Source organism: Littorina saxatilis, linkage group LG9 (genome assembly GCF_037325665.1).
Source record: "Littorina saxatilis isolate snail1 linkage group LG9, US_GU_Lsax_2.0, whole genome shotgun sequence".
NCBI classification, from domain to species: domain Eukaryota; kingdom Metazoa; phylum Mollusca; class Gastropoda; order Littorinimorpha; family Littorinidae; genus Littorina; species Littorina saxatilis.
In genome coordinates, this window is record NC_090253.1 from 66,653,939 (window position 1) to 66,667,081 (window position 13,143).

At 46.3% G+C, this 13,143-nt stretch overlaps 1 protein-coding gene across 1 annotated transcript in view; it reads right to left on the minus strand.

Moving 5' to 3' along the window:
- Positions 1-736: 736 nt before the first annotated feature.
- Positions 737-13,143, minus strand: part of LOC138976881 (uncharacterized) — a 36,672-nt gene continuing 24,265 nt past the window's right edge. The window contains exon 2 of the mRNA XM_070349768.1: positions 737-5,422. Coding sequence (XP_070205869.1) covers positions 4,710-5,422 — 713 coding nt within the window. The 3' untranslated portion in view covers positions 737-4,709. The remainder of the gene's footprint in view (positions 5,423-13,143) is intronic.

Genomic DNA, 13,143 nt, shown 5'->3' on the forward strand with positions numbered 1-13,143 from the left:
AGTTACAACCACCAGCATCAGATCATTGATCAAAGTTACAACCACCAGCATCAGATCATTGATCAAAGTTACAACCACCAGCATCAGATCATTGATCAAAGTTACAACCACCAGCATCAGATCATTGATCAAAGTTACAACCACCAGCATCAGATCATTGATCAAAGTTACAACCACCAGCATCAGATCATTGATCAAAGTTACAACCACCAGCATCAGATCAAGTCAAAGAGAGTGTATCAAGATGTAAATACATGCAGCAGACAATATTAAAACATAGTGCACACAAGGTTCTTACAATACGCACAAACAAAATACACACGCATACACTACGCACAAACAAAATACACACGCATACACTACGCACAAACAAAATACACACGCATACAATACGCACAAACAAAATACACACGGTACGCATACAATACGCACAAACAAAATACACACCCACATACACTACGCACAAACAAAATACACACGCATACAATACGCACAAACAAAATACACACCCACATACAATACGCACAAACAAAATACACACTCGCATACAATACGCACAAACAAAATACACACCCACATACAATACGCACAAACAAAATACACACTCGCATACAAAACGCGCAAAGAAAATACACACTCACATGCAAAACGCACAAAGAAAACACACACTCACATACAATACGCACAAACAAAATTCACATACACATACTATAAACTCGTTCACAGAACCAGAAAACAGAGTCCAGATACAACATTCTGTGTCAAATCTCGTACAAAGATCTCGTGTCAAAAAGCAATGAATGTTACTCTGTATCAATTAGTTCAGGTGACAATGAAGTCATTTTGGCAGGTGCGGGGAGACATGGTCCTTTCAAATTCAATACCTCCAAGAAACAATCAAACAAGATGAAATACAATCTGTTATCGACACTTGGGGGGGGGGGGGGGGGGGGAGGGGGGGGGGGGATAAATTATGAGTCATCTTGGGTGACAGTTTGCAAAAGAAGGCTCTGCTGCAGGGCAATCAAGTGATTTTTTTCTGTATGTGACGGCATTTCCACGTGACTACATCTGAAGTATGACAAACGAAGTGTTACAACATGGTGTGAGCATAAGGCCAACAAAAAAAAGTTGTATGTTTCTGGTAACATGGCTACAAAAAATAGGGTAGGTAGGTAGGGATTTTTTTTGTTTTGTTTTTTGTGGTCAGGGTAGAAATAGAGAATACTACATGGCTTGCTGTGTCGTACCAGATTTACACGAGTTGTTTTTTTAAATATTGAACTGCGAGCGAAAGCGAGCTGTTCACTATTTGAAAAAGCAACGAGTGTAAATCTGGTACGACACAGGAAGCCATGTAGTATTCTGTTTATCCTACATACTGTACTTACGTGTATTTTACTGAAAATGTCCTGCATTCGAGGCAGCTAAATTGAAGACGCTTGTTTTGGAACCTCGATCTCTTCTAAAGCCTCATGCAATCTATTACGTCAAAGCAAAGAAACGTCACTCTGAAAGTGTGGCGTGACGTGTTAGTTCTAAAGATTCATCGAGGGTAATTAGCGAGCGCAATTTGTGTTTCTATAATGACGTTTGTCTCGGTGACTTTGGCATCATAAGCAGTGGAAAAACAGGTCCCTGCTAGACTTGCTTGACATGACCTCATTTACATGATATACACACGTTATCCTACATACGTGAGAGAGACACCCGTGAGATAATAATCGTTCAAATCACACGTGTGTATATCATGTAAATGAGGTCATGTCAAGCAAGTCTGGCAGGGACCTGTTTTTCCACTGCTTATGATGCCAAAGTCACCGAGACAAACGTCATTATAGAAACACAAATTGCGCTCGCTAATTACCCTCGATGAATCTTTAGAACTAACACGTCACGCCACACTTTCAGAGTGACGTTTCTTTGCTTTGACGTAATAAATTGCACGAGGCTTTAGAAGAGATCGAGGTTCTAAAACAAGCGTCTTCAATTTAGCTGCCTCGAATGCAGGACATTTTCAGTAAAATACACGTAAGTACAGTATGTAGGATAAACAGAATACTACATGGCTTGCTGTTCCGTGCCAGATTTACACTCTTTGCTTTTTCAAATAGTGAACAGCTCGCTTTCGCTCGCAGTTCAATATTTAAAAAAACAACTCGTGTAAATCTGGTACGACACAGCAAGCCATGTAGTATTCTCTATATACAGTGACGCAAAGAGACTGGACTTACTATACAAAGAGAAAGACAACACATTACAAAACAAATGAGACAAAAGGGATGCGGGGTTATCCCCCTTGTGTCGTCTGCCGTCTGTTACTTTCGTTTTGACGTTGTTGTTTTTTTGTGTTTTTTTTACAAATGCAATTAAAAAAAAAGTCTAGGGTCGGCGGGAAAAAACTAGGTAGGGTCGGGTGACCAGAAACATACACCTTTTTTGTGGCCTAAATGTGTGGGTCTTCGCAAATATCTCGTGTAAAAAAAATATAGGGAATCAAACAGAAACCAAAACTATTTTGCACTGAAAGAGGAAATCACAATTCTTCTCACTGAAATGTTCATTTAGTAAACCCGAATTGAGGGTGAAGAAGACTCAATGTGTGGGAGTTTATAATACCTTGACAACATTGACATCGACGTTAAACACAACGTCAAACAAATATATGCGGAGACACTTCCACATTCCACACAACGACACGAACAATGCACGACACACACTCCGCGTTGTAGTTTTGCAAGCTTCTCGTTCTGTCTTCTGAGTAAGGCACATTTCTTTCCTAGTCTGCTCTAAAGGACTTCCTCAAAGTAAAATACATCTTCCCTATTCCAAGCTTTTGTCTAACATGAACAAAACTATGACTGACAACCCATTCTCACGTTGAGATGTTTCAAGGGATACTTTCCTTCCAGTCTAAACCATGCTGTAACCCGCCCCACATCTGTCTAGGCTTCTCCACTGGGTCACAACACCCTTCCCGTCTAAACCATGCTGTAACCCGCCCCACATCTGTCTAGGCTTCTCCACTGGGTCACAACACCCTTCCCGTCTAAACCATGCTGTAACCCGCCCCACATCTGTCTAGGCTTCTCCACTGGGTCACAACACCCTTCCCGTCTAAACCATGCTGTAACCCGCCCCACATCTGTTAAGGCTTCTCCACTGGCTCACAACACCCTTCCCGTCTAAACCATGCTGTAACCCGCCCCACATCTGTCTAGGCTTCTCCACTGGGTCACAACACCCTTCCCGTCTAAACCATGCTGTAACCCGCCCCACATCTGTCTAGGCTTCTCCACTGGGTCACAACGGACACAAACCAAATGATATCCACAAACTGGTCACTTCCCGGGTAGAGTGGAAAGCATGTGGATGAATTCATTTCTTTATTGACACCTATGTCAATCTGCAAAATGATTTTACACCCCCCCCCCCCCCCATCCTACAATAACAGGTCAGGACGTTGATGTCTGGTATGTGCCCAAATGGAAAGGTGCTCTTACCTCACGAACAAGCCTGGGACAATGTATCGTTTATACAGGAAGTAAGGTCAAGACAAAACCCTCATCACTCTGAACTCTCTGTTTAGCAAAGAAGAGAAAAAGTGACACCATGCATAACACGACAGAGGACGTGACTGTGTAAAACAGCCTCTGTGTTGTGCTTGTAGTGCACTTTCCTCTCAAAGGTCATTCCGCAAAAGTAAAGATAAAATGTCAGCAGCTATTGTCATTGTAAGGCAACACTTGAAGAAGGCCACTTCGGGGAAATAAGCTCATACAGGTCAAAATATCTTTGTTAAAACAAGATAATTCTGGATTATAAAAAGGTCGAAAAAACAGCAGTAAGACAAGCGTTGCTAAGGCTGCGTTGCTAAGGCTATATTCAACATGTACTGCAGTAAGACAAGCGTTGCTAAGGCTATATTCAACATGTACTGCAGTAAGACAAGCGTTGCTAAGGCCATATTCAACATGTACTGCAGTGAAATATCCAAAGGTCCAAAAAGGTGAGAATTTCGTTAAAAAAACACCATTTTCATCGTTTTACACAAAAACTTGCCAATAAAACTTTGAGAGCGCCAAAACAGGAAGCAAGAAAAGTAAGATCCTCTTCGTTAACAGGGATGAGTACACGTCATTCCAAAGTACACCAGCACTAGAAATACACCAAAGTATTTACACTCTCGTTTTGAGGGTAATGATGACTAAAGTGTCGGAAGTCTACTGTGTATCGCACGCAGTACCATGTCACTACCCCACAGCCTCGTGGCTGTCGCAACATGACGTCACTACCCCACAGCCTCGTGTCTGTCGCAACATAACGTCACTACCCCACAGCCTCGTGTCTGACGCAACATGACGTCAGCAATCCACAGCCTCGTTCCTACCACCCTATAAAGACAGCACCCCAGGTTCTCTTCTTCGACACTGTATGACGTCAACACTCCAAGGTGTCTACCACAGATTGACGTCAGCAACTCACAGACTCCCGTCTATCACAATATGACGTCATCAAAGGTCTCTACCACAGTATGATGTTATCACACGAAGGTCTCTACCACAGAGTGACGTCAGCAACTTACCGTCCCAAGTCTATCACAATATGACCTCATCTAAGGTCTCTACCACAATATGACGTCATCACTCCGAGGCCTCTATCACAGAATGATGTTAGCAGCCCAGTACGGTCTCTACCACAGTGTGACGTCAGCAATCCACGAAGGCCTCCTGAAGGCCCCGGTGGGCCGGCATGGGCCTCAGTGACGTCATTGGGGCAAAGTTGAGGTAGGAGCCGGGCTTGACATAGGTGGTGTCCACCCCAGAGTCTTCAGACAATGGGGACACCGTGATCTGAGTGTTGTAGTTCAACGCCCACCGCAAGCCTTTAGCTTGGGCGGCCGCCAGGTAACGCTTACGGCGGTTGAGCTTGTAGAGCGCGAGGCGGTCCCGCTCTCTGTCCACGTCCTCCAGCACGCACTCCCAGCGCAACGACTCGTTCATCACGTTGCACTCAGCCTTCGCCGTCGTGGAAGGGGACAAGGCGTTGGCGGCGGAGTTGGAAGAGTTCGAGTTCTGCTTGTTGTTGGGGCGGTCCCTCGTACGCGAGGATTTGGCGTTGGCCTTCCCGGTGTGAGTCTTGGTGCGCGGCTTGGATGACCGCTGCTTGATGGTCAGGCTGGCCAATCGCGCCTCCACCCCGTCCACTCCGGCACAGGCTGTGGTGGCGATGGTGGCGGTGGTGAGGATTGAGTTGCGGGTGGTGGGGGCAGAGCTGGTCTGACCTAGCTGTAGCTTGCGGAGAGAGGAGTTGGTGGTGGTGGTGGGGGTGTGTGACGGCAGGACCTGCGTTGTCAAGGAGACGACGCTGTGAGGAAGGTGTGGCAGCTTGGCCACCTGACCCGCTGGACTCCTAGCACCCTCTGCACACACACACACACACACACACACACACAGTCATAATTAAAACAACCTGTTGCTACCACACGCCAGATAGAATAACGTTGTATTGCATCGTACGATACAACACTAATAACTTCATGCTCAACAGTTCACTCTGAATTGATGTGTTCCACTTCGGAGAAAACCTTTCTGTAAACCAGTTTTGAACAGAGTTTAACAGAGTTCATAACTCTATCAGCAAAAGGTGGCACATTGTGCACACTAGAGTTCATCTGAACACCAGTGATTACAATGTGCTACCTTTTGTTTCTATTGTATCACACTGTGTTGTTGAAAACTGCTTACAGAAAAGGGGATGAAAAGTGGGGCCATGTCAGTTGAGAGAGTTACAGCTGAGAGAGTTACAGCTGAGAGAGTTACAGTTGAGAGAGTTACAGTTGAGAGAGTTACAGTTGAGAGAGTTACAGTTGAGAGAGTTACAGCTGAGAGAGTTACAGTTGAGAGAGTTACAGCTGAGAGAGTTACAGTTGAGAGAGTTACAGCTGAGAGAGTTACAGCTGAGAGAGTTACAGCTGAGAGAGTTACAGCTGAGAGAGTTACAGCTGAGAGAGTTACAGCTGCTTAGTGCAGCTCCTGCTCTACGGTATATGCATATGGGGGAAAAACAAAAAATCTACGTAAATGTGCGTACGAAGGGCAAAAGCAGATGACATTCTTTTAGAAACATTAGGCAAAAAAAAAATTAGGTCTGTTTACGGTAACCCGACCGACCCTAATTTTTTCGCGCGACCCTAGACTTTTTTTTGTCATTTGGAAAAAAAAAATCTTGTTTTTTTGGCAACATAACGTAAAAATATGTTTTTTTGGGAAAAAAAAAAAAATCCCGACCTACCGACCCTATTTTTTTGGCCTATGTTACCGTAAACAGACCTTTTTTTTTTTTGGCCTTATCTTTAAATTAAAATTAGAGGTATTATTAGGCTACAATACAAGCCCATAGAAGTACGTGTTTTGCTTTTAACAAAGGAAAGCAGAGACATTACACAAGTCGCGTGAAGCAATATAAAAACATTTAGTCAAGTTGTCGGCATCAAAAGTAACAGATTAACACCCACAAACAGTCATCGCCGAGACTATATTTAAGATAGTCTCGACTAACCCACCCAAAGACCGAGACGGGTCACGCTCGTCTCCGCGTAGTGTGTAAACGCAGTACTTAGGCCAACTTAACCTATTTTCTGTAATTCTGAGCACATTTGTAGAGTAAACATGACAAATGTATATATATTTTTAAATTCAGAATAAATTGAGGAATACGATGCAATCATTTTGAAATCTGTAAGTGAAAATTCGATTTTAACGACAACTTTAACTTAATGAGCAAACTAATTAACTAGTCTTTAAGCCTCCAAGCTGAAATGCAATACCAAAGTCCGGGCTTCGTCGAAGATTACTTGACCAAAATGTCTACACATTTGGTTGAAAACGAGAGCGTGACAGTGCTGCCTCAACTTTCACAAAATGCCGGATATGACGTCATCAAAGATATTTTTTCGAAAAAATGGAAAAAAAACGTCTGGGGATATATTACCCAGGAACTCTCATGTGAAATTTCATGAAGATCGGTCCAGTAGTTTTCTCTGAATCGCTCTACACACACACACACACACACACACACACACACACACACACACACACACACACACACACACATTGTGATCGCGAAGCAATGCAGTGACTAGTGATCGCGAAGCAATGCAGTGACTAGTGATCGTGAAGCAATGCAGTGACTAGTGATCGCGAAGCAATGCAGTGACTAGTGATCGTGAAGCAATGCAGTGACTAGTGATCGCGAAGCAATGCAGTGACTAGTGATCGCGAAGCAATGCAGTGACTAGTGATCGCGAAGCAATGCAGTGACTAGTGATCGCGAAGCAATGCAGTGACTAGTGATCGCGAAGCAATGCAGTGACTAGTGATCGCGAAGCAATACAGTGACTAGTGATCGCGAAGCAATGCAGTGACTAGTGATCGCGAAGCAATGCAGTGACTAGTGATCGTGAAGCAATGCAGTGACTAGTGATCGTGAAGCAATGCAGTGACTAGTGATCGTGAAGCAATGCAGTGACTAGTGATCGCGAAGCAATACAGTGACTAGTGATCGTGAAGCAATGCAGTGACTAGTGATCGTGAAGCAATGCAGTGACTAGTGATCGTGAAGCAATGCAGTGACTAGTGATCGTGAAGCAATGCAGTGACTAGTGATCGTGAAGCAATGCAGTGACTAGTGATCGTGAAGCAATGCAGTGACTAGTGATCGTGAAGCAATGCAGTGACTAGTGATCGTGAAGCAATGCAGTGACTAGTGATCGTGAAGCAATGCAGTGACTAGTGATCGTGAAGCAATGCAGTGACTAGTGATCGTGAAGCAATGCAGTGACTAGTGATCGTGAAGCAATGCAGTGACTAGTGATCGTGAAGCAATGCAGTGACTAGTGATCGTGAAGCAATGCAGTGACTAGTGATCGTGAAGCAATGCAGTGACTAGTGATCGCGAAGCAATGCAGCCCCCAGTACTTAGTAAATGTATTGCCCCCTCTTGTAGTTGATATTAATCCGTATCATAGACGAAGACCATTAGAAAGACACGTGCCTCCTCATAGAACCGAATTATTCCGCAACTCTTTTATCCCAAAAACGACTGTACTGTGGAACACCTTTCCAGATAACATTAAAATGACCACCTCCTTGAGCGAGTTCAAAAATTATTTGTCAAGTGCTGATTTTAAAGCACCATGCCATTATTATTCTGGAGAAAGATTTGAACAAGTACATCATTGCAGATTGCGTATTGGTATGAGTGATTTGAATTTTGATTTATGTAAGCGGCACTAAGGATTGCCCTCAATGCGAGTGTGGTTATCCCAGCGAGACTGCTGAACATTACTTATTGCATTGTCCCATGTATAGAGATATAAGATTATTGTCCATTGATAATTTGACAAATGATTATAAGTATATCGAAATATTATTGAAAGGCATCCCGCAATATCCACGAAATGTCAACCAGACCATATTCATAACTGTACAGGAATATATTAGACAGACGGGCAGGTTCCGTAACTGAGCCTCTATATTTCACTCATAACATTTATTAGACACTGTCATGTGACATGCTGCCTGACAAATCTTTCCCCATAACCTCTCTCATGTTCTTTTTCGACTTATTAATTATGTCTCGATTTATGCGCAATGTAGTGACTTTTCCTCTGTTAACAATATGCACTAACTTTGTGCGAGTGTCTTATGTGCACTTATTACAATTGAAATGAGATCCACTCTCCTCAAATGTTGGCGCTCCAAGTCTTCTTCTTCTTCTTCTTTTCCCCTTAAGCTAGCTGCTAGCTACGGCCGGGCCGCGACGGGCTGGTTCGGCGAACGGTCGCCGACGTCATCAAATCAGGGGATTCCCCTATTAGTTAGTACACAGAACTGGTTCGGTGGAATGTTCGCCGAGCGTTCGACGAGCTGGTTCGGCGTGGTTCGGCTGTGGTCGGTGGCGGGCTTAACTCCTATTCCTGTTCTCTCGTGCCCTTTCCCCACCTCCTGTATCACCAACCCCTTCCCATTTTCTGCTTGTCTGTGTATCTGTTTTGTTTTTGTTTTGTTTCTTCGTTTCCTGAAATGAGTTAATGTATTTATTCCGCCATCATGCTAACCCTTGTTTTGTAATTACTATGATTGCTTAAAATAAGCATTATATGCTTGAGTATGTAATCATCCATGCAGTGTTCTTGTCATGATTAAAATTGAATAAAGTTCTGTTTAAAAAAAAAATGCAGTGACTAGTGATCGCGAAGCAATGCAGTGACTAGTGATCGCGAAGCAATGCAGTGACTAGTGATCGCGAAGCAATGCAGTGACTAGTGATAGCGAAGCAATGCAGTGAGAGTAAAACGTGTTAGAAAGAATGAAGGCGGTACCCGTCTCCTCTCCTTGCTGCATAGCCACCTTCCCCGGCCTGGAATAGGGTCAGATACCCCTTTAACAACAGCCACCTCGGCCTGGAATAGGGTCAGATACCCCTTTAACAACAGCCACCTCGGCCTGGAATAGGGTCAGATACCCCTTTAACAACAGCCACCTTCCCCGGCCTGGAATAGGGTCAGGTACCCCTTTAACAACAGCCACCTTCCCCGGCCTGGAATAGGGTCAGATACCCCTTTAACAACAGCCACCTTCCCCGGCCTGGAATAGGGTCAGATACCCCTTTAACAACAGCCACCTTTCCCGGCCTGGAATAGGGTCAGATACCCCTTTAACAACAGCCATCTCGGCCTGGAATAGGGTCAGATACCCCTTTAACAACAGCCACCTTCCCCGGCCTGGAATAGGGTCAGATACCCCTTTAACAACAGCCACCTTCCCCGGCCTGGAATAGGGTCAGGTACCCCTTTAACAACAGCCACCTTCCCCGGCCTGGAATAGGGTCAGGTACCCCTTTAACAACAGCCACCTTCCCCGGCCTGGAATAGGGTCAGGTACCCCTTTAACAACAGCCACCTTCCCCGGCCTGGAATAGGGTCAGATACCCCTTTAACAACAGCCACCTTCCCCGGCCTGGAATAGGGTCAGATATCAATCAATGAGGCTTATATCGCGCATATTCCGTGGGTACAGTTCTAGGCGCTCTGCAGTGATGCCGTGTGAGATGAAATTTTATACGGCCAGTAGATTGCAGCCATTTCGGCGCATATTTACCTTTCGCGGCCTATTATTCCAAGTCACACGGGTATAGGTAGACAATTATTAACTGTGCCTAAGCAATTTTGCCAGGAAAGACCCTTTTGTCAATCGTGGGATCTTTAACGTGCACACCCAATGTAGTGTACACGGGGGGAGGGTTCGGACACCGAAGAGAGTCTGCACACAAAGTTGACTCTGAAATAAATTTCCGCCGAACCTGGGATCGAACTCACGCTGACAGCGGCCAACTGAATACAAATCCAGCGCGCTACCAACTGAGCTATATCCCCGCCCTTAACAACAGCCACCCTTTTAGGAAAATGTCAGTAAGTATATATAATGATCACTTTGGAAAATAAATGTGTCTATGTCTTAAATAAAGATTTCCCAGCAGCCCGAAACTTGTTCGCCGACACACACACACACACACACACACACACACACACACATACACACACATACACACACAGACAGACACACACACACAAATAAACATCAACCACAAAACAGATCACTACCCTTCAGTCAGAGCACAAACATGTTTACCCCAGAGAGTGCATGAAGTTGACAGAAACTAGTCAGCCTGAGAAATTCCCCTCTCCAACCGTGTTCTCAACCAGCTCGTCTTTTTCATTCACTGGTGCCAGAGCCGTGTCAACAAGAACGAACTCCGCACAAAAGACTTTATAGTCCTCTTTTCGCTATTTCAGCCACACAGACATGTGTAAAGTGTGTGTGCATTGAACCATGAACGTTCCACTGATCAACAGGGTCAGTGTGTTCTCTTGTCAACAAACTTCATTTATTTCCTCTGCCCCCCGCAATGATTCTGTTGAAAAGAGAGTGCGGACTTTCAAATCACAACGGAACCATAAACCAAGAGATCGGGGGGTCTTGTGCGGAGTGTCTTGGTCGGTTCCCCGTCAGCGATGGACACAAATGGGGTACTGAGAGAGAGAGAGAGAGAGAGAGAGAGAGAGAGAGAGAGAGAGAGAGAGAGAGAGAGAGTCAGGGGAAAGCAATGCCAGTCTCTGACATTTTGGGGGGCCTGATTTCAAGCAGGACAAATCGATGTGTATTATATGGAAAGGTATTCCTTTGAAATTTCTCTGTTATTTTGACTGCGGCAATTTCGCAGAAAACCAGTTGCCGTTTCTGATCGGACTAACAATTCTGATCTTGTCTCATATTGAACATAACCAATACCTGTGGCTTCGTGTTATTGTTAACGCCGAGGAAACTTCTCGGCTTTGTGCGCGTGCTCATCACGAAGTCAAGGTTCAGGTTCCCGTTTTCATTTTAAAGGCAGCGAACCAGCAGCGAACCCACAGCGCGGTGCATGGGAGGGTCACCATTCCAGTGGGATCAACAGCGCGGTGCCAGGGAGGGTCACCATTCCAGTGTGATCAACAGCGCGGTGCCAGGGAGGGTCACCATTCCAGTGGGATCAACAGCGCGGTGCCAGGGAGGGTCACCATTCCAGTGGGTTCAACAGCGCGGTGCCAGGGAGGGTCACCATTCCAGTGGGATCAACAGCGCGGTGCCAGGGAGGGTCACCATTCCAGTGGGATCAACAGCGCGGTGCCAGGGAGGGTCACCATTCCAGTGGGATCAACAGCGCGGTGCCAGGGAGGGTCACCATTCCAGTGGGATCAACAGCGCGGTGCCAGGGAGGGTCACCATTCCAGTGTGATCAACAGCGCGGTGCCAGGGAGGGTCACCATTCCAGTGGGATCAACAACAGTGGAGCTCTGCGCACCTCCACTTCCCTCCCACAGGGGGACCTCGGGTGACTTCCCTCCCACAGGGGGACCTCGGGTGACTTCCCTCCCACAGGGGGACCTCGGGTGACTTCCCTCCCACAGGGGGACCTCGGGGGACTTCCTTCCCACAGGGGGACCTCGGGTGACTTCCCTCCCACAGGGGGACCTCGGGTGACTTCCCTCCCACAGGGGGACCTCGGGTGACTTCCCTCTCACAGGGGGACCTCGGGTGACTTCCCTCCCACAGGGGGACCTCGGGTGACTTCCTTCCCACAGGGGGACCTCGGGTGACTTCCTTCCCACAGGGGGACCTCGGGTGACTTCCCTCCCACAGGGGGACCTCGGGTGACTTCCCTCCCACAGGGGGACCTCGGGTGACTTCCCTCCCACAGGGGGACCTCGGGTGACTTCCTTCCCACAGGGGGACCTCGGGTGACTTCCCTCCCACAGGGGGACCTCGGGTGACTTCCCTCCCACAGGGGGACCTCGGGTGACTTCCCTCCCACAGGGGGACCTCGGGTGACTTCCCTCCCACAGGGGGACCTCGGGTGACTTCCTTCCCACAGGGGGACCTCGGGTGACTTCCCTCCCACAGGGGGACCTCGGGTGACTTCCCTCCCACAGGGGGACCTCGGGTGACTTCCTAAGCTCTTCTCTGACCAAAGACAGCATGGGCTGAATAATGCTCACACTACACTGGAACTCTTGTATGATTCCTGGCTTTTACAGCAGTGGTCACTCCTGTGTGTGTGTGTGTGTGTGTGTGTGTGTGTGTGTGTGTGTGTGTGTGTGTGTGTGTGTGTGTGTGTGTGTGTGTGTGTGTGTGTGTGTGTGTGTGTGTGTGTGTGTGTGTAATATTGTCACCCGAGTTTAACAGCAAAATACATAGTTGCTATCTACACATACCTTTTGTTCAATAAAATAGACAAATGCATACGCACAAAGACACATACGCCACCCAAGTCCCCTCCTTCCCCCCCCCCCCCCCCACACACAATTAAAATTAAATAAAATACAAACAGACAAAAACAGCTGACTGACGCAGCCAAATAAAACAACAGGAAAAAACAGTGATTCATTCTGTTTTGCACCGAACACCTGCATACGCCCAAAATCACAAGTCCAATGCTTGCGACATGAGAACACCTGCACATGGAATGGAGGTATTGTAACAGTTACACCTTGACTTTATATGGCTGCAGGTGTGAACAGACCTGACGGAAATGGGGAGA